General features: G+C 47.7%; 1 protein-coding gene across 4 annotated transcripts in view; it reads right to left on the bottom strand.

Annotated features, from left to right (window-relative positions):
• LARGE1 (LARGE xylosyl- and glucuronyltransferase 1) overlaps positions 1 to 22265 on the bottom strand; it is a 522466-nt gene that overhangs the window by 152230 nt on the left and 347971 nt on the right. For all 4 annotated transcript variants that reach the window (XM_090272547.1, XM_090272549.1, XM_090272546.1 and 1 more), the window contains exon 7: positions 991 to 1095. In XM_090272547.1, the coding sequence (XP_090128673.1) occupies positions 991 to 1095 (105 nt within the window). The remainder of the gene's footprint in view (positions 1 to 990; positions 1096 to 22265) is intronic.

Below are 22265 nucleotides of genomic sequence, written 5' to 3'. Positions count from 1 at the left end.
ACCTGCCCTCTCTGAACACTCAGCTCTCAGAGTTGACCCTTAGGTCCTTTCCACTAGAGCCTCCAGGACAGGTGTTACCTATCACCTTCAGGTGGCACCATCCCCTGAAGACACTGACCCCAACCCTACAGTACAGCTGGTCTCAGAAGCCAGGGTCCAGCACTTCTTGGCCTGATCCACCCTACAGCTCCCTGAACTCCAAGCTCTAGTCCCGGCCCAGATCATGGGTCTGCATCCTCTGACACAAGGGTACCAAGGCAGTGGCAAAGAGGACAGAGGGGAGGAGGCAGAAGGATCCAGAGGTGTTTCAAAGAGAGACACTGGCAGGACATCAGCCTAAAGAGAGCAGGGCTGATCTCCCTTCCTTCAGTACACGCTCCACGGGGCCGCACAGCCTGAGTCTGGCCCACCTAGCCTGGGGCCAGTACCCGGCGCGATCGACAGAGAGCAGCTGAACAAAGAATGAATGAGTGAATGAATGATACTGTAACAGAGAGAGAAAGAAGAGACACAGTTTGCAGTTAGCAACAAGAGAGAATAACGGATTTGATTTTAGACATTTTGTTTAATGGCCGTGATGTTCCTAAACACCAGTTAAGTTACCAAATACTTCTGCCTTTTTGCCTCGGGGCTCATGGCCAGAAGGTGGGCATGGCCACAGGACATGCTTTAGCCAATGAAGTAGCAGAAATCATGTCGCTCCTGACCAGAAATGTTCAGAGTCAATACATCATCTGCTACTTTCCTCCCTATGTAAGTCTGATCTGAAGGTCAGCCAGGAGAGGGCTTTTTGGTGAAGATACCCACAGATGGCCAAGGCCCCATAGCTACTCGGCCCATAGTGGCAGCGCTGAGGAAGAACTGGAAGGGTCCCAGGCAACCAGGTGACCCTCACCTGTGCTGTGGCTTACCTCTTTTCCCCAAGGAAGGAGCAAGAGTCTTCACATGGCCCTTTGTAACCCCCGCCCCTCGCTGCCCCTCATGACTTACCTGTATTGTAGCCCCTTCCCAGAGCTGGCCAAGGGCGGTGATTCTTCCACAGGTTTCCAAGGTACCAGTCACTCTGGTTTTCTACCAAGCCCAGGACCTGCTGACCTGTGAAGGACAGAGAATGCAAAGGTGCTAAAAGAAGCCGAGTCACGTGGGTCAGTGAGCCCTGAAAGGAGACAGATTAACGGCAAATCGCGACAGTAGCTTTCATTCTTGGGAGTTTTCAGGCTCTGACCCAAGGGCTTAACTTCCATTAACTTATTTACTTCCCACATGCAGGCAGCCAGCCTGCTTGTATTATCCCCATTTTATGGAGAAAAAAATGGAGACCACCCAGAGTAGTTAAGTTGCCCAAGGCCACTTAGTTAGTCTGCAATAAAGCCAGAATCCCACATCATTCATTCATTCATTCATTCACTCATTCGTTAGCTCTTACAACATATATTTTTTGACATACTATTCTTCAAGTGTTCCAGTTCTAATATTTCCCATTATATACTAGTTCACTGGCTTTCTGGGCAGGACCTGAGATGATTATCTCATCAGAGAGAAAGAAATGACCCTTGTTTGACGAGATGGGAACCCACAGAGAAGGGCCGCCCCTTGGCCACCTCCTCAGCGTTTTTACTCGCGGTCAGCCTGCATCATGTCAACATCACATCAACTCAGGAGTGTGTGGTGGAGGAACAGTTGCTTCTGCGTCCCCAGAGCAAATCCCTGGGCCTTTGAAGTAAGGTAATTCAGGCATCAGATCCAACTGCCTTCTGGGAGACAACCATATCACGCCCAGGTCTTCTCTTGGAATTAGTATCAATACCGTTTTACAGAGCAGGAAACTGAGGCTCCCATAGGACCCAGCTTTGCACATAATTCCCCATTTGTCTGATGCCCAGATTCCTACCACTGTCTCAGTGCATCACCACTTACCTTTACGACAAAGGGTTATGATAGAAATTATAAATCCACACCTATACAAAGAGGAACGGAGGTGTAGAAAGCCTAAATTACGTGCTAAAGGTCACACGACTAATAATCTCTGTCTTCTGCAGCTCAGTGATGCCTTTAGGAGTTAAAATCCTCAAGCTGTTGGCCAGCGTGAGAAATAAAGACCTACCTGACCGAAGGAGAGCCCCGCAGCACACTAAGAAAGCAGCGTTTCTCTGGAACGCTGTGCTGGGTGATGTAGGGCCTCCTCGGTAGGGTGACAGCTCCCTGAAATGATGGTGTGTGGGTTTGCTGTAATTTACTTGATCAATTTATCGAGCTCCGATCTAAATCAACACCCCAGCACAAATACATAAATTAGAGGCATGGGAAAAAATACTGCCGCCCTCTTTGTCATTCTATATGATCACATTCAAAAACTTGTAGAATCCCTCAGAAAAATATCCCCAATCCAGGAAGTGCAAGAGCCTACTGATTCCACACGCAGCAAGCTTGGGATGTTTGTGCAAAACAGCGAGATCTGCAAGGCATGGCGTCCTCAGCTGAGAAAGCTGTGTGCCCAGGCTTGAAGCTGTGGCCTCATTTAATAACCTTACACAGAGGCTGTGACACGGAGGGGACGTGGGGTCCTTGAGGGAGCTGGTTCATAATTACTAGTGACCCTAGGTTGATGGGGTCACTACAATTCTTTTTCGGCGTGATGAAGGGCGCCATGTGCTCAGCATTGACAAGCATCACCACTGAGAAAGTCTAGAGCATAATAGAATGTTCGGTAGGCATTTCTATCATGACGCCCGGAATCCCCCACCCCTGTGTACTGCCCCATCTGCCTGGATTCAGACATCTGCAGCCTCGGCTGCTTCCCCGCTTCTTTAGCTGACATGATCCTTACTCGGCCTTGACTTCGGTTTGGTTGAATATCAATCGAGAGTTTGCTTTGGGTCAGACACCACACAAAATATGAAGGGATCAAAGACAAACAAAATATAGTCCTTGCCCTAGAGGCAGCTAGAAGAGGAGACAGAGAGACAATTATGAGGCAGCAGGGTGCTTGTAGTGACAGAAACACGGACGGGCCAGAGGCAGGGGGAGCAGGGAACAGCTGATTCTGTGAGGGGCAGGGTGATAGCTGCTCGGCATCCAGCTGGAACCATCTACCGCCTCCCCTCCTGCCCTGCAGGTGCCCCTGCCCTTCCCTCGCTGCACACACCGCCAAACGCCCAAGCTTCTCCCAAAACTTCTCTGAGGCTGGCGCTGTCCCATAACACCTGTCTAGGCAGGTGCAGCACCTATGAGACAGGTCACTTTTTACAGGAGGCATCGACACCCTGGTCTGCAGAGGTCAGCGTCTCAGCCCTTTACCTTGATGACGCCAACACATCGTGGGCCCAACATCCCATTAAGAGGCCGGATCCCAGGGGCTTCCTCTTGGGGCGATGACACGGGCTGCCTGGGAGCTGCCTCCCTCCGCATCTCAGCACCCCGCGCTGTCTCATCTGCTTCAGAGTTATTACAATAAAATACCGTGACCAACAGCAAAGGCTCTGTCACCGTTCCCGTGCTGGCCCTGTGGTTATGATGAAGTGCGCTGCTCCCCGTATTCCTTACTCGTGGCACAAGTTAGCTTATGAAAATGAAGCTGTCTTCTTTGCTTATTCATACATCACCACCAACAGCCAGACAAGAGCGAGCACGCTTGTTATTCTGCTGGGGCCCTGGTGTCCTGTCACCAGCCAGCAGACAGATGGCTCTGCGCTGGAAACTCCCCTCCTCCTCCTTCCTTGGCTTTGGGCTCGAGGCAGGGCCCTTGCTGATCGGAGGTGGGGCCCCAGGAGGAAGGACTGGTAACGCTGCCAGGTGGCACCGGAGGCTTGGAAAGGGCAGGCTGGGCATTCACCCACCAGGTACGAGGAAGGCAGCATGAAAAATCAGAAAAAGGGTTTTTAATACAAAGGAGGGTTCTAGCTCTGGTTCTGTATGGTTTGACCGAGGCAGAACTTCCCTGACCCTTAATTACCTTATCGCAGAGGGCAAGAATGAAATTTACCTCCTGCCTCCAGAAAGGACGTGCAGATCAAATAAAATGATATATGTAGAGTATCCAGCTCATGGAAGAAGAAAACGGAGGCCGCCCAGAGTCGTCAGTTTAGTTGCTCAAGGCCACCCAGCTAATCTGCAATAAAGCCAGAATCCCACACCATTCATTCCTTACACCTTGCAGCATATGTTTTTTGACCTGCTATTCCTCAAGTGCTCCAGTTCTAGTATTTCCCATTATACGCTAATCTACTGGCTTTCTGGGCATGAGTTGAGATGAACAAATGGTTGAATGAAAAATAAATATCATCAAAACATCACCATCCCATCCCATTTGGAGCTGGTGGCCTCTATCGAAATGGGGTGGAAGTGGATGCGTACTAGGTAACCTCTCCAGGTAAGCCCCCAGAGCAGGTAGCTCTGGCTCTGATCACGGATGCTTCCAGCGCCGTCTCCTTTTGCCCATCCCCAGAAAAAGGTGCTGGGTGCACAGGGGGAGACTGCCAATCACTACTGCGTATCCAATCAGCTGTGCTTCTGCCAGCAGGTGAATATTAACATGTTATCACCAGAGAGGCTCTCCTGACTATTAGCAGAGAAAGCAACCATGCCCTTCTGACATCATATTTATTCTCATAAGCTATTTTATAACAGAAAAGCCTTTAATAGTATCACTCAATGAATGTCTGAGTGCAGGATGGCTACAATAGGGAAAACATATAGTATCACATCACCACTGACTAAACATCCCGAAAGAATCGTTCCACTGGTGCCCGACTACTGGGTGCAGAATAATAAAATATCTCCTGAGAAGATGCAACACAAAAGGGTATTTAAACAGCCCTGAATGGGTTGAAAAAGACTATTTCTGAACTTACATGCTCCCTAGCTCCAGCTAATGCACTCTGGGATCACAGAAGTTCACAGGAGCTGAGAAGATCTTAGCAATTGATTAGGAACCACCTATGCCTACAGGGGAAGCCCAGAGAAGGGGAGTCGGGTGTTTGGAAACACGCCATCGGCCAAGAGGTAGGCTCCACCACTGATTCTATGCTTGGATTTCTTCCCCACGTAAGCTCCTCCAAACTTGGCCCCCTCTTCTTTCCTTGAACTTGAGTATAATTCTCACGGTTCAAATGCTAGCTTTCCTACACTGGAATGCAATCTTGGGTCAATTTTTAGTCCCTCAGTTCCTCCTCTGCACAACGGCAAAGGTATCCATTTCCTACCTGGGACCTGTCACCAGGTTTATGCACCCCAAGTTTATATCACATGCCCTGGGGATGGGATCCATGTGCTTCTAGCTAAAAAGGTCCTTTGGTCCATCATTTTGTTTCCTTGATGAAGTAAGCTTATTCATTGCTTAGCCAGCCCTGATTGCATTTGGAGATAAGCATCCCACCCTTGCTGACCTCCACAGCTGAGGGATAATCCCTTCTAAGAGGAATTAGAATCTGTCCTTCTAGAAAACAGCATGACTCGGAGTGAATGAAGATTAAAGAAAGATAGATTTTTGCTTATTATAAGCCGGACCGTAAGTAACCATTAGAGTTCACCAACCCAGACGGAAATGAGCTGCCTTTCTGGGGGGAAGCTTCTAAGCTCTCGAATTGTTTTGGAAGAGGCTGCCTGTGTCAGCCCTCACCCAGCAGGTCTTCACCGAGCCCCGACTGTGCACTAGGCTCTGTGCCAGCTTTGAGAGAGAGGCAGAGCAGTGAAGAAGACAGGCCAGTCCCTGCCCTCTGGGTTTTATGATCTCCACGCAGAACTTCTCGATGGTGTGACTACCCTCTTCCCGGCAGCGGCCCACACCTAACTGAAGCTGATTCTCCTCGGATCAGGCCTGGGGATTTCTTTGCAAAGGACAGCCCACTTAATCCTGGTGCACAGCAGGGTTGCGGGCTATGGAATGGGGAGGTCACCTAACTGACATGTGATGGGAGGAGGATCCCGTGCGGAGCACACGATGACATTGGATGACCTGGAAGCTCTCCCCCAAACTGACTGTGGGATCTCCTCATTTAGGCCAACAGCGGGTTTTCTCAACACCCTCTTTATGCAGGACTATCCCCCCACCTGTTCCTCCTCCGCTCACACCGTGTGTGCGTATGCACGCCTGTCCTGTGACGGAGCCTGTGTTTCCAAGGACAGCCGTCTCTGTGAGCACTTGGCCCTGGCCCTGGGATGGATGCACTCCAAGCATTGTCTCAGAGTGCCTTACAAGCCCCCACAGGAAAGGAAAACAGGGTCAGCGAGGGAAAGGAAAACAGGGTCAGCGAGGGAAAGGAAAACAGGGTCAGCGAGGGAAAGTCACTTGTCAAGACAAGTGGCTGGGAACCACCGAGCTAGGGCTGGTTGTTCAGATCTCTCTGTGGCCAAAGCCCATGTTTTCACACCTGAACGCAAGATTAGAAAACATGTGCAAAAGTGTTTCTCTCCCCAGGGTACGGGGCAGCCAGTGGACAAGGCTCCAGAGGACATGGGAGGCCAGGCAGAAAGGCTGGTCAAGACAGAGCTGACCGATTCTGCGGGTCCTGCCTGAACGCCGCCTGGGGCTGCAGACAAAGTCCTCTGGTCCCACCAGGGCACGCTGAGTCTAACTTCCTTCAGCATGCACCAGAGGGCACTGGGCTGAGGGCCTACCCCACCCCACCCCACCCCAGGGTATCTAGAGAGAACAAAAAGAAAGGCCTGCGACTCAGAGAAGACTCTGCAATCCGGCCAAGTCCAGGTAATGATTCCATCTGCCAAGATCCACAGACAAGTCTCCCTGCCGCCCCTCCCGAATCAGCCCGAGTAGGCCCACATGAACTTAATTTACAGCATAAAAACTCCTACTCTGTCTCAAGTAATGATTTCCCTCTTCTTCCTTCTGTGATCTTTGGTTTTTGGAAATAGAAAAAACTAAAAAGGAACACGGAGCCCGCCGCTGGGCTCTCGTCCAAGGCTGGTTTTACCACCCGACTCCCAGGACGCGCGGCTGCCGCCACCTCTCAGATGACAGACACCTCCGCGAGGGATCCAGTTGGCCTGGATCCAGCCCCAACTTCTAGCCGTGGACCTCTTGGATGTGTCTCTTTTTAGAAACACAATTTGCTGGCATCTTTCAGATACTTCACTCACAGACGCCCCGGTGAACCACTCAATAACAGTGCCTAGGAGCAATTGTCTCCGTTTTCCTCCTGGGGCGGCACAAACCGTGCAGGAGTCCAAGGTCGGCACTGAAGCTCTGGCTTTCCCAATTATTCCCAGTGCCATCCGGGCCAAAACAGCTTGATATTTGAGCTCTAGCTTTTACTTCTTTAAAATAAATGATGACAGAACGCACCCTGTTTTCACTATAAGGGTGTTTTAAGAATGAAGTGAAATGCTGTAGCCTGTAAAATGCTGTTCAACTTGAAGTATAAGCATTAGTACTAGACATTTCTGGGTCCTATTACTTCATCCCCTCCCCGCCCCCCCCCCCCATAGCCTTTCTTAGATTACAGCATTATTGGTCACGGACACTGTACTTACGCAGAGGCCAGATATTGAACAAACTTTATTCTCTGAAATTAGCCTAGAAAGCAGAAGTCACCAGTGCAGGCCTCTGCATAGCTGAGGAGTCCGGAAGCTTAATCACCAAATCTCTTTATATTATTAAGTCTGGTTGCTGGGCAGATTCTAGAGATGTCGAAGGGCAGGGAGGAAGTTCAAATCAGAGATCCTAAAAGGATAAAGAATTGTTTGGCCTGAGACTCATCAGAACACAGTTAATGAAACCACCACATTGCAAGACTCTCTGTCCTCGCCGTGAGATACATCACTCACCCACTCAACACATATTTGTTGTACAGATTAGAGTCAAGCTCCGGGCTGGCCGTGGGGATGCAAGGAGGAGAGAATCCCCAGAGGGGCCCCGTCTCAATGCAGCTCACAGCCTTGTAGGAATTAGTCAGCTGGGGCAGTTATACAAGTACCCGCGCTGGGGGCTTAAACATGGGAAATGTACATGCTCCCAGTTCTGGAGGCGAGAGGTCTGAGATCAAGGTGTTGGCAGGGTTGAGTCTTCAGAGGCCTCTCTCTTTGGCTTGCAGATGGCCGTCTTCTCCCTGTGTCCTCACATGGTCCTCCCTCTGTGACTATCTGTGCTGTAATCTCCTCTTTATACAAGGACACCAGTCATGTCAGATTAGGGCCCAGTCTAGTGACCTTATTTGTTGGGGGTTTGGACTTCCACACAGGAACTTTGAGGGGCATACTGGGGTCCATAACACAGGGCGAGGTCAGTGAACAATCACACTAACAGATGGGGGACTGTGACTCTGAAGGGCTGGAAGGAAGAGGCCCAAAGTGACGGCAGGGTCCAGAAAAGGGAAAGTCAGCCAAGGAGGCTGTCCGAGGAAACAGGGGTTAAACTGCGGTCTGAAGGAAGAGGGAAGAGTGTCTAGGCAGGGGGACAGTGTGTGTTGACCCTTACAGTGAGAAGCGTGACAAGGATGAGGTCTGCAGTGCCACAGAAAGATATTTCATATTTGTTCCTGGTCCCTGGCACAGAGCTCCTAAGATCATTGGAATTTCCTGAATTGTAAGAATACCTTTTGTTCTAACGAGGCAACTCTTGGCAGGACTCTAGACAGCTTCAGGACGGGGGCCCGGTGCCAGAAAAGCCGAGCCTTGATTAGAAGCTTGGAACTCCCAGCTGAGAGGTGAGAGGAGCTGAAGATTGAGTTAATCACCCACGGCCAATTATTTAATCTTGCCTACATGATGAAACCTTTATAAAAACTGCCCAACAACGGGGTTTGGGGAGCCTCTGACGGGACCACACTAGGTTCTGGGTGGGTGGGGGGCCCACAGAGGCACGAACATTCCATGCAGCCCCACACCTGCATCTCTTCCATTTGGTTCTGAGTTGTATCCTTTATAAAGAATAAGTAAGCCACTAACCCGAAGTGCAAGTACTCTCCTCAGTTCCGTGAGTGGATCTAGCATATTACCTATTTGAGGAGGATGTTGGGGAAACCTCCAACTTTGGAGCCTAGTTGAATCATCACCACAAATGCTGGAGTGTCCAGGGCTCACTCATGCCCCAGACCTCGCCCATTCTCCATTTCCCTCAGGGTCCTTGGTGATCTTCTCCAGGCAACGGCCTGAAACGCCACCTATATGCTGATAGCTTCAAGCTTCTCTCTCCAGGTGGACCTCTATGCTGAGTTCCAGGATCATAAATGCAACCGCCCACCTGACACCTCTGCTTTGGACATATAATAGCTATCTGAACCTGCAGTCACCCCAAATGGTTATGTGTATTAATATTGCACTCATTTTTTCTTGCTGAGTGGTTATCCAAAGTCTGAATACTATAGTGAAGCCTGAGAGACCAGCTGCAGATTTAGGTATTGCTGGAACTCAAATGATATTTAAGAATAGGAGCTGACTTCCGGCCAAGATGGAGGTGTAGAAAGACACACTGTGTCTCCCTCCACAACTAAGAAGGAATACAACTACCTCAAAACTAGAGACAACCAGAAGTTCCAGAAAATCAAGCTGCATGGAAGTCCAACAAGCAAAGATATAAAGAAGAAATACTCATCCAGATAGGTAGGAGGGGCGGAGAGGACGTGGTGTGGTGACAACAGCAGCAGTGGCAGTGGCAGGCCGGCGGAAAGCTCAGTCACACGTTTTAAAAACTAGGGAGGGACACCTGGGGAGTGTTCCCAGCACCAGACCAGACCACACAGCTCACGGTTCCAGCGCCAGGGAAAATCAAGCCTCGTTGCTTCCGACTGTGCAAACCAGAGGGGGTTGGAGCGGAGGAAGAAACTGCCAATCTCTCAGAAGAATCTGCTTGTTTAAAGGGTCCCCATGGTTCTAGAACATCTTTAAACCCACCCACTCTGGGAACAACGGCCAGGGCAACAGCTAGAGAGGCACCAGTCCCATACGGAAGTGGGAGAAGTGCCTAGAAAAGGGGAAGTGCTGAGCAAGTGGCCTTGTTCCTTCTCAGACCTCTCTTGTACACACAGCACCACAACATGGTGAAACAGGTCGCCCTGTATTGATAAATACTTAAGGCTCCACCCCTTATAACATAACAGGTGTGACAGCTCTACCTAAGACATAGAAGCAAACAAACAAAAGATGAGGAGACAGAAGAAGTATGACACAAAAGAGGGAACGAATCAAGATTCCAGTGGGAGAACTAAGCAACGAGGAGACAGCCAACCTAACAGACGTAGAGTTCAAAACACTGATGATAAAGATGCTCACAGGCTTGAGAGATATGCTTAAGGATGGCAAACACATAAGGGAAGAAGTGAAGGCTATACTAAATGAAACAAGGAAAAATCCACACAAAACCAATGGTGAAGGGAAGGAAACCAGGGTTCAAATCAATGATTTGGAACATAAGAAAGAAAAAAACAGTCAACCAGTACAGAATGAGGAAACAAGAATTGAAAAAGTGAGCAAAGGCTAAGGAACCTCTGGGACAACTTTAAATGTGCCAACATCCAAATAATAGGGGTGCCTTAAGGAGAAGAGGAAGAGCAAGAAATTGAAAGCTTATGTGAAAAAATAATGAAGAAAAATTTCCCAAATTTAGTGAAGGAAATAGACACACAAATCCAGGAAGCACAGAGAGTCCCAAACAAGCTAGACCCAAAGAGGACCACACCAAGACACATCATAATTAAAATGCCAAAGGTTCAAGATAAAGAGAGAATCTTAAAAGCAGCAAGAGAAAAGCAGAGAGTTACCTACAAAGGGGGGCCTATAAGACCATCAGCTGATTTCTCAAAAGAAACTTTGCAGGCAAGAAGGGACTGGCAAGAAGCAGTCAATGTGATGAAAAGCAAGGACCTACAACTAGGACTACTCAACCAGCAAAGCTATCATTTGGAATGGAAGGGCAGATAAAGTGCTTCCCAGACAAGGTAAAGCTAAAGGAGTTAATCGTCACCAAACCATTATTATATGGAATGCTAAAGCGACTTATTTAATAGAAAGAAGATCAATACTATGAACATTAAAATGACATCAAAGTCACAACTATCAACAACTGAATCTAAAAAACAAAAACAAAATCCAACTAAGCAAACCAGAATAGGAACAGAATCATAGGTCTGGGGATCATTTGGAGGGTTATCAGCTGGGACGGGGAAGGGGGAGAAATGGAGACATGGTGCAGGGATTAAAAAGCATAATTGTTTGGTACAAAATAGACAGGGGGAAGTTAAGAATAATATAGGAAAGGGTGAAGCCAAAGAACTTATATGTACAACTCATGGACATGAACTAAGGGGGGGCGGGGCGTGGGATTGGCTGAGAGAAGGGGTTACTGGGTGGAGGGGAACAAAGGGGAAAAAAAAGAATTGGGTCTACTGTAACAACATAATCAATAAATACACTTAGAAAAGAAAAGAATGGGAGCTCCCCTAAGGAGAAGCTCACTTAGAGGGGAAGACCAAGCGGCCGTGCTGGGGCCTGCTGATCAAAGGAGGACGAGGAGCCAGGAGAGGAGTCTTCCTAAATGAGGACATGCGTGGCCTCACCTATATAACAGCAGAAGGCCACCATGTGGCACCGTGCAAAGGACAGCGAAGGACAACCTAAAGGTAGATCATTCTCAGTCTAAAATCTGCAGTCACGCAGGCTTGACTCCCAAGCCCATAGTCACCACCCCTTCATTGCAGCCGCTGCCACCTCCCATTCGCAAGTCACTCTGTCTCAGGTGAGACACGTCACTAGCTTCCTGGGCATCCTCACTGAAAAGCCAAGGCTGTATTACTTTCCCCATCTTGGGATTGAAAGGCCTGGTAGAGCTGCATCGTGATGCATTTTCTTCCAGGTGAGACGCCAATGCCAGTCTTTCCCGATGAGACAATACACTGGTCCTGCCGGCCCACTCGGGAAGGAAAGCTGAGCCTCGAACCACATTCCCCTTTGCCAACGACCAATGGACAGCTGCTCACACAGGGAGACTGTGCCTCTCATGGTCAGAAAAGCCCCCTGTGTCTGGGGAGGCTCTCGCACGGAGGATGAGGCTCTGGTACTTTTTAAAAACCCAGGTGCAGCATCACAGCCTCAGATATCCAGGCTGCAAGGGCCCAAGGGACCCTGTGGACCAAGCTTTTCATTTGAATGATATGAGAAAATGGAAGCAGAGTGAGAGCCTGTGACCTCCCAAGGCCACATGGTGCAGGTGCCCTTGCCCATCACGTGGAGCTGTCTCCTTCCCAGCCTCTAACGTGACTTGAGCACCTGTGGTTTTTAGGACAGAGGGCTGAGAGAGGGGTCTATTTTGTAAAAGTGAGTACAGGTGTTCCAAGATAAACAACAGAGGAAACCTATCCTAAACTGTCTAAAGAGAAAACCCCAAGGGTTGGCTGGGAAAGCTCTGAAGAAAAGGGGCACCTTGAACTTGAACTGAACCTGGAGGGAACAACTAACGTTAACTTGTTCCTATCAGGCACTGTGTGCTAGAGGCTGCTTGATTCTGTCATTACACTTGCAAGATCAGTACTTCTCCCCATTTACAGGTGACGCCCAGAGATGGAATGTAACTAGTCCAGTTGTGCCCAGCTAAGTAGTAAGTGATGGAACTGGAATCCGAGGGTCACCCGCAAAGCCCAGGTGTTGTTTTTCTGGGAATAAAGGTAATACAGAAGGAGGGAGGGGGGTTAAAAGAAGTTTTACATCCCTACGAGGCCTTAGCGACAGCACACAGAAGTGATTAGATTCCGAGAACTTATGCGTGGATGGTTTATGAATTTTGGACAAGTTACCTGTCTTTGGGGGCATTTCGCTACACATTCACAATCAATCAACAAGTAACCAAGTACAGGGAAAAAGCTAGGTCATGTTGTTCATCGAATATACAATACCAGACATTGTACTGGATTCTAGGTGACAAACCCATAGATAAGACATGGTTGTCCCCCTCAGAAAGACTGTGGTTTCATCAAGGGGACAAAGCACATGACCGAATACCTAGATGGAAACGTGTGTTAAACTGGAGGCATGCTAAGAGACAGCAGACTTCAGGACATTAGAACACCATATAAATAAAAGGTCTTAAAAATATTACACCCGGAACACACCTTACACACCATCTGGTAGACGCCGTCCATGGTGTAACTGTTGGAGGTGAGTTACAGGGAAGGGCGATGATACTGTCAAGATCGCACAGCTGAGCAGAGACCAGAAAGACCCCCTGGTTCTTAACCGAATAGTGCATCTCACCACTCAGTACCGACCTGAAAATAAAGACTGCTGACGTTGTCGCTGGGATGGGGTAGAAGGGTGACGCTGGCTTCCCGCAGGCCCTGACGGCAGACTCTTCTCACCTAACGCCCCCCAATGCTGAACAGCAAACGTGCCAACGCCAGCGCCAAGGTAAAGCGGATGGGGTTCTGCCAGCCGGGCCACGGCTGCCCTAGGGCAGGGCCTCTTGGCGAGCCAAGGGCAACACACCGGCCATAGCCAGCTAATGATCTGCTCTGGGCAGGGTATTAAATCACCAACACTAACCATGCACAAGACCTTGTCTTTCAATAGCGTCGATATCCTTTCTGATGAAGACTGAATGGAGGCTTCCAAGTTCAGGCGGAAAATAATCTGGTCTGGCAAAGTCACAGGAGTGGCTGGGCAGTGGCGGGAGAGAGCACGAGGAGGGACGTGTGTCTGTGCAGATGACCGCGAGGCAGTTATTTTTAACAGGGAGCCGGAGCCCGCATTCCAATCTAAATTTGCTCACCCATCCATCCATTTGTTTGTTCATCCGCTCATTCATTCAGGCTGTGGCTATTTATTGAGCACCGGTTATGGGCCAGGTCCTGTTCTAGGCTCTGAGTCATAAACAACAACAAAGCCGAGAAACCAAGTCTCTGTCTCACTGGCAGGTCCGTTCTAGGGGGAGTGAGACCACAGAGAAGAACATCGCCAAGTGGGGCTAAGAAGTACCGCAGAAAGTAAAGTACAGGAAGAGATGAAGAGTGACAGAGGCGGGGGGCGGGGCTACTACAGAAGATGAAGGTGGGATTGAAAAGGCAGAGTTGAGGTGTCATTTGAGAAGAAAGGGAATTGTCCCTTGCTCAAGGAACGCCCGGGAAAGAAGATAAAGTGGCAGATGGAGAGGAGGCTGTGGTGCTGAGCGCTCTAGGACAGGGGTTGCAGGCAGCTTCCGCACACCTGTCCCCGGGGAGCTGGCTACATAAAAAAAGCTATTCGCAGGCTCGATCTGGAGAAGGTCACCGAACAGTAGTGAGTGGCAAGAGAAAGGCACCCTGGGATGACATCTGTTGCTGGTTAGGGCTCAGGGCAGCCTGAGAATGAACAGGTTAGGCCGGCGTCTGGCCACATGGTGGATGTGTCAGAATCGCATTTCAGAGCCATCAAAGGCGGGAAAGGATGCTCATCTTGGGTACAGAGGAGAGTTGCATCGAAATGACACACTGCCTCAGCCCAGAGGTTGGGAAGTTTAAGAGAACCCCTTGAAGATGGCTGCGGCTTTCCCACTCTCATTTCTTACCCAGAATTACTACCATCTCAATTCACTTAAACTATAGCTTACAAAATGCTCCTTTCTGTGGCTACAAGACATTAAGACTGAACTATCTGCTATTTAGGTCTTGCCCATAAGCCCAGTGGATAGGAGTCACTGTGACGAACAACTGAAGGCCAGAGGGGGACGCGAGGAATGCTGTTGCTTCAACCACACCTCCCAGGCCCGTGCTAAAGCCATGTGTCTGGCCTCCAGCTTCCCCTGAAGGACACTAAACAGAGAGCTGTATAAAACTCTCATTGCATTTATTTATTGTCGGGATGTTGCTGAGGACATTGTTCATGGTAACACTAGATCAATATTCCTTTGGGAAGTCCCAGGAGAGAGATTCCTGTCAAAACTAAACAACAGGATTAACTCAAGTCCACAGAAAATAAATGATGTATATTCTATTGAAGCAAAAATCCCTCCCCCACCCACCAACCACTGGACCGAGTACATTTTTTACTTTGGCTGCCAGGAAGCTCAGAGCCCAACTTAGAAAAAAAAACTGTTGGATACAAAGATTTTTGTACAGAAATGATTGTATCATTTCTTGTAAGTTGTGTAAAACCTTTTATGGGATATAGTAAGCTATAATTGAGTAATTAATAAAAACAGTATTTGTATAAACAATGGGCCTGTTGGTTTAAACTTCTTATTTAGCCTCTGACTGTGATTTGTTATAATGAGCTTTTGAAAATTATTTCTCACTTTCTAATAGTGGACTAGGGACAAGCTGACTCCATTGTCACCATAGAAAGGTTTGGGACTCTCTTGTAGGTAAGACTTTGAGATGTTGTCCTTTCAATGACTTGCAAACTTGGACAGCTACTCATGATCGGAAGAGTCTCCCAGAGACTAACCAAAATTATTCCACACCGGAGTGAGAGTCTGTAAAGGTACAACTGAGGCACAGGGAAGCAATTACAGGCAAAGAGAGAAGAACTCCCATGCATCACTGAGGGGACAGGTCCCACATGTTAACCTTGACCTGGAGCACACCTGACCAGCAGCCTGTGGCCAGTCCATCCTCATTCTGTCTCTGTCTTTCTGTCCTGGATCCTGGTTTTTCATTGGTGCTAGCTAAACATAGCAGGAACTTTGTTCTGACCTCCAGCTTCTATTATCATTTTACTTCCTGTAGCTTCTACTGACTGGGTTCCGTCAACATTTTCTCAGAAACCTGTGAAATGGGAAAAGCCCTCACTTTATCCTTCTCTCACCGCAGTGTGAACATGCATCAGAGGCTCTCTCCGGGGGACTGCACCTAATCAGTGCCCTGGATGGAGCCACAGAAGTGACACAGAGGATGGCCTGCCAAGATCAGAGTGCCTAGCTAGTGGCGGGTAATCATGAGGCACAGGTAAGGCAGACCGAAGCCCAGGACCGCCGGTGTCACAGCCCAAGCCTTGTCACATGGAAAAGTGCTCTGGCCCAGATCTAACACACGAGGTCTCCAGGCTAGGGACCCTGTCGTCACTTACACGAATGGGAGCTATGCCAGCCACATGACGTCTCTAACAGCTACCAAGCTCACCTGCGACCATCCAGAGAGCCACGTCCCCTGAATCCTATGATTAGATTTACTTAACACGTGCCGTAGGTCGAATACTTGTGTGCCCCCCAAGTTCATTTGTTACAAGCTCATCACCAATGGGACGGAACTTGAAGGTGGGGCCATTAGGAGGTGAGCGCTTCATGAGGGTAGAGCCCTCGTGAACAGGATTACTGCCCCTGTAAAAGCAAGTCCAGGGGGCTCCCTCGCCCCTTCCGCCCTGTGAGGGCACAGTGAGGAAACGGCCACCTGGGAGCCAGGAAGCAGGTCCTCAGCAGATATCAAATCTGTTGGCACCTTGATCTTGGGCTTCCCAGCGGCCACACCCACGAGAAATAAATGTATTGTTTATAAGCCACCCCGTCTATGGTATTTGGTTACAGCCGCCCAAATGGACTAAGACACAGTGTCAAACCCTAGACAGACTGGGTACATACTGCTGAAGCGACCCCCGGGTAAGAACCCTGTATAGTAAATACTGTGAGTGCGTGTGACAGAGGTCTGTCACCGTTATGCACTGGACCGAGTCACCTCTCTTTCTTCCCTGGGTCTGTAAAGGGAGGGAACAGAGGCAGTACACGGAGGGCCTGGTGCCACTCCTTGCTTTCTTTCCCGGGAGTGTTTTCATACTGGCGTGTGCACAAGGCACACAGGACAGGACTTAGCAGGAGCTGTTCTCTGGGGGGATCCACATACCTGTTTCCACCCACCTGGCGGTGCTGTTAGCGAGAGGGAGTTGTGGGTGTGCCCCGCCGTGTTTATGCCATGTCTTGCGTTGCAATTAAACTTGCTAAGTAAATATTATGTAGATTGATAAACTGAGCGTGAAGAGAGAGTTACTTCTCTGCACACTGAATTGAATTCTTGAGAAAGAGTGGATCATGGCGAGTTGCTATGGTTTACATAAATGCTACAGTTTTAGGCGACTCAGAGAGGTAGTAAGAATCTAGTCGGGTTCTGCATTTCTGTGCTTGAACCACATCTTTAAATACTAACTCTGCTTTAAGTAACTAAAATTGGAAATAACGTGATGGGTGTAGGCTGGGTAAGAAAAATGACACGTAACTCCAATCAGCGGGCTCCAACTCACGGAAGAGGTTGTGGTTCCATCATCCCTCCGTTCATAGCAATGCTCCTGTCACACAGCAATGATTTATTTATACATTATCCCCCCCCCCCAACCCCGCCCCGGCCCATATTACAGCCAGCTCTGTGACAGTCTGAGCAATTACGACAGACGGTATTAGAAACAAGCAACAAGGGACCCGAGTTCCACCTCCACTTTTGTGAAACATTCCCACCAGACCGCCCCAAAGGCCCTCCTGTGTCCTGACAGCCTAGGATTCCACGGCTGTCAATTACCTCAGGGCTGTTTAAGACCGATAGATACCAATCCACCTGTACCCCAAATCTCCCATATGACCTAAGGACTCTGTCCGACCTCACTTGCAGAATCAATCCTCCCAACTGGGGTAGTCTTAATCTTTCTCAGAAAAAGGAAGATTTTGGACCTATCGTCGTCTTAATAGCTCTCAAAAGTAAAGTTTTTGGTTTGCTTGTGACTTCCAAAGCTATGGGCTTAATCAAAGCGTGAGTACTCCTAAACATCTGGCAAACTCTTTTTCTTTTCTTTTCAGTGTGTGCTGATGTTTTCCATTTCAATTAACTTTCTATTAAATGTCATTGACTGAAAGGCACCACAGAAATGGAAGAACCTTTTATACGTGTAACCTTTTATCCCCTGAGAGATTCTAATTCCTTTCCGCTTATGCCATTTTTGGCTGATGGTGACCCAGTAACTTAGGCATGAGGCTCCCCGTGATCAGTCATTTGAAGGAGCTTCTCCACGGGGCAGTGGCAGCTCTGAGCCAACAGAACTCCACTTGCTGACCAGCCACCTTTTGCAGATGTGGAATAATCTACAGGTGAGAATAAAGAAGCCAAAGGGGGTCAGAGAGAAAGACTGAGAACAGGAGAGCTAATCAAGTCAGGTAAATTTGCACAGCTTATAAAACTCAGGCACCCAGAAGATCCTTTACCTGCACAACTGCATTCTGGGAACTTCCGTAGGCACTAGTGCAGAAGTGGGTCCCCTCTGTGCTTCACGGACGGCCATTTGTATGGTATCACTAAAGGTTAGAGGACTAACATACCTAAGAAGGTGCTTAGTAACAACCTTTCTGGATGCAATTTTCTTTCTTAAATTCAATAAACATTTAATGGACTTCTATGAAGTGTCATCAATGGTTCTTATTAAGTAAAAAAAAGAGTTATGATATAATTTCTGACTTTAAACACATTATAAATGAGTGCAGGAGACGTTTCTGTGCAGACGAGACACAAGACGATAACACCTGCACCCAAAATAGAACCTAAGGAAAATCCCATGAAAATAAGAGCAAAAAAAGTGATTATTTGTGGCCCAGGGATCCAGAGGAAGGCCCACAGGGAAGGTGGCATTTGTATCAGGTCTTAAAGGATGAGTAGGACTCTGGTGGGCAGAGCTGGAGGTGGAAGGCCATTCGGTGGCAGAAAAGACCCTGAGGAGAGCAATCGTGAGAGAGACTAGCAGGGAGAAGGGGAGCCTGGATGCATGTGGGAAACAGCACAAGTCTGTTTTAAATCAGAGACACGGGCCACCCATGTGACACTGCAGAGCCTTCACCCACTGGGCTTCATTTGCTCTTTGTCAAATGGGATGAACAAAACCTACTTGCACGTTACTGTAAGAACCTGGGATAACATATATAAAATCCCCAGCTTGGTGCCTGGTACTTACAGCTGTTCAATAAATAAACTATGATTTTTCCTGTTAGTATTAGGAACCAAAGCTGGAAAGCTACAAAGCTACATTATGGTCAGTGTGTGGATACAGAAGTCTGATCTTGACTTGACTTGGCTGCAAAGGTGAGTAGGCATCACATTTGCTAAACAGGACAAGAACATGAAAATAATCCTTGTCCTATTTACCCCTTAGGGTTTTTAAGAACCATAGCAGCAACAGCAAAAACAACAAATACAAGTATCTAAGGGACACTGTACAGGACATTTAAAAGACATTGCTTCATTTCGGTTTTCCAATAACCTTAGAAGATAGACATTATTATGTTCCATGTAGCAGAAAAGAAAACTGAGGCTCAGAGAAATGGAAGTCCCTTGCCTGTGGTCATGCTGCTAACAAGTTGTGGAGCTGGGATTCGAACCCAGGTTTGATGAGTGGAGGGGCATTAACAAGTGCTGAGGAACCTATAGGACAAGTCACAGGACCTTGCCATGCACCCAGTTAGAAGAGGCTGTCTTTGGGCATTCCCCAGGGGCCCTCAGATACATGGACTGATGCTCATGTTGGGTGTTTACACATCATAAAATTGTGTGTCCTGGGTGGTGTGGCTCAGTGGATTGAGTGCCAGCCTGGGAACCAAAGGGTTGTTGGTTCAATTCCCAGTCAGGGCACATGCTTGGGTTGTGAGATAGGTCCCCAGTTGGGGTCATGGGAGAGGCATCCACACATTGTTTCTCTCTCTCTCTTTCTCCCTCCCTTCCCCTGTCTCTAAAAATAAGTAAAGTCTTTAAAAAACAACAACAACAAAAAACGGTGGCAGTTAGAGCATAAGAATAAATTTTAAGAAAGGGTAAAAAGCAATTCCTTCCTCTATAAATCCTTCCCAAGTTCTTGGATCATGTCTTCATTATAATAATTTCCCCTTAGCAGTGGCAAGTGTCAGGATCGTCTGGGGAGGGTTTTAGAAACTACGTGTCCTTGGCCCCATCTCAGGAGATTCTAATTGGCTATGTGCAGGGTGGGCCAGGGGATCTGCATCTTTAAAGGGCTCCCTATGTACATCAGTCTTGGGCACCATGGAGGGTAATACATCTGAAAAGCAGAACAACACCCTGGTAGAAAACACCTAAGGATGCTGAATCAAAACAAAAAGTATGAGTAGGGGCGCATGCGTGCGCACGTGTAAGGAAAGAGGTAAGCAGACAAGACGTGAGGCAAATCCTCAGAGTCAGGAAAGAAAATTGATAAGATACAGATACAGAGAGGTGAGCAAGCTGAAGGCAGTACCTACACCGAAGAGCCTGCCTATTGCTAATATCATTAAGCGTTAGACTTAATGAGCTGAACACAGGAAAATGGGGACAGACTAGGACGATACAAAAGCATAAAAAGCCAAGATCCGCCTCCCAAAGTCATATCCTTGACGAGGGAAATAGCAAAAAGCCACCCCGGTCCAAGAGGGTAGGGAAACCTGTCATATACGTACAATGGAACACTATTTACCCACAGAAAGGGGAGAATCCTGCCCTTGGCAACAACATAAATAGACCTTTCAGCATTATGCTAAATGAAATAAGCTAGACAAAGACAAATGCTGGATGGTATCACTTACATGTGGAATCTGAAAAGGATGAACTCCTAGAAACAGCAACTAGAATGACGGTTACCGGGGTAGGGGGTGGGGGACCTGGGAAGAAGTTCGTAGAACTGTACAAACTTCCAGTAATAAAATGAACGGGTTCTGGGGATCTAATATATAGCACAGTGATTATAGTTAATCATACTGTATTATCTACCGAACAGCCCTGGCTGGTTTAGCTCAGTGGATTGAGCGTCGGCCTGCGAGCCAAGTGTCGCTGGTTCGATCTTCCAGTCAGGGTACATCAGAGAAGGAAAACTCTGACTCCAAAAAACCTCCGCTGCCTTGCGGCATACCTCTTCAGGGGAAAGGCTAAGGGAGTAAACCCCGACAGAAAATCCGGAGCCGGAGTCCCTAAGGCGGTTTGACGTTGTAGTCAACACTGGCAACTCCTGCGGCGCACCTGAAGCCAAGCTGTATGGACTCCGTCTTTCCCTTGGACCCTTCAGCTGCGAAGAGAGGGGGGGTCTGCTGCATGGGCAACAGCAGACCCTCCATATTACCCTGCCCAGGCTCTGTAGCTTCAGCGTCATCACAAGATGTCGATTCAACACGGGAGGAGACAGATACCATGTCACTCCCGAGTCGGACTGCGCAGCCATTCTCGGCGGTGCAGATAGACTCTTGAGAAGCTACACCATCGTCTCTCGAGACGGACGGCTGCCGACGATTATCTACCGAACAGTTGCTGAGACAGTAGACTTACATGTTCTCTTCACGAAAAAGAAATGATAAGAATGGGACGTGCTGAAGGCATTAGCCAACAGTACAAGGGTCATCATTTTGCAATCGACATGTTGGACACCTTAAACTGACACAATGATGTAAGTCAAGTCTTCCTCAATAAAGTAGAAAATAACAGAACAAACAAAAACTAAAATATTAACCCAATAACACAATAAAATATTATTTTGTATATATATTTTTAAAAGTCAGTTATCAAGCCCAAGCTCTCATACGACTCCACCTGTAGGAGCGTTTCCCAACGAGACTTGCCTGGCTGAGCCCTTCCTGAAGTTCTGTCTAACAGAAATCATGAGGCATAGTAAGTGACTTGTTTTAAGCCACTCCGTTTTACTGTAAGTTGTCACGGCGTGAAGAGATAACTACAAAGGCTATAAAGAATATGACAAAAGAACACACAAACTGTCAAAAGTGACCAGTCCTATTTCAAAAGGAACCACGTACAAGATGTAGAAATGAAAAATGACAGTTGACTTATTGATGGAAACAATGTAAGCCTCAGGAGAGTGGAATAAACTCTCCAGGGTGCCAAGAGAAAATAACTGTCAACCTAGAATTCTAGATCCAGTGAAACATCCTCTGGATGGCAACATGAAGTCATCTTTCAGAGAAACAGAAACAAGTTTTACTAGTAGTAGACACTCACTAAAGGAAATTTTGAAAGATATATTTCAGAAAGAAAGAAAACGATCCCAAAAGGAAGGTCTAAAATGTGAAGATGAAGAGAAAAGAAAACAGCAAATTTATGGACAAAACTTTCAAAACATGCCAGCTGAAAAATCAACAATGCTATCTAATTAGTGAAATCAGAACAAAAACAATAAATAAGCACACTTTAAACAGCAGGCTTATAGTTCGAGAGGAGGTGATTATAGATAAAGCATTCTAAAGTTCTCATACTGTTTAGGAGAAGGAACATATTACTTTCAGAATTATAATATTCATATTAAGATTTCTAGTACATAACTTTCAATCTAGGAGAGGTTAAAATCAAAATGAGAAATCAAAACCTATAATCAATCCAAAGAAAGCAGAAATAAAACCA

This window comes from Furipterus horrens, unplaced genomic scaffold (assembly GCF_987537825.1).
Source record: "Furipterus horrens unplaced genomic scaffold, mFurHor1.1.pri manual_scaffold_4, whole genome shotgun sequence".
NCBI classification, from domain to species: Eukaryota; Metazoa; Chordata; class Mammalia; order Chiroptera; family Furipteridae; genus Furipterus; species Furipterus horrens.
The sequence above is the reverse complement of the archived record's forward strand: the minus strand, read 5'-3'. Positions and strand labels throughout refer to the sequence as shown.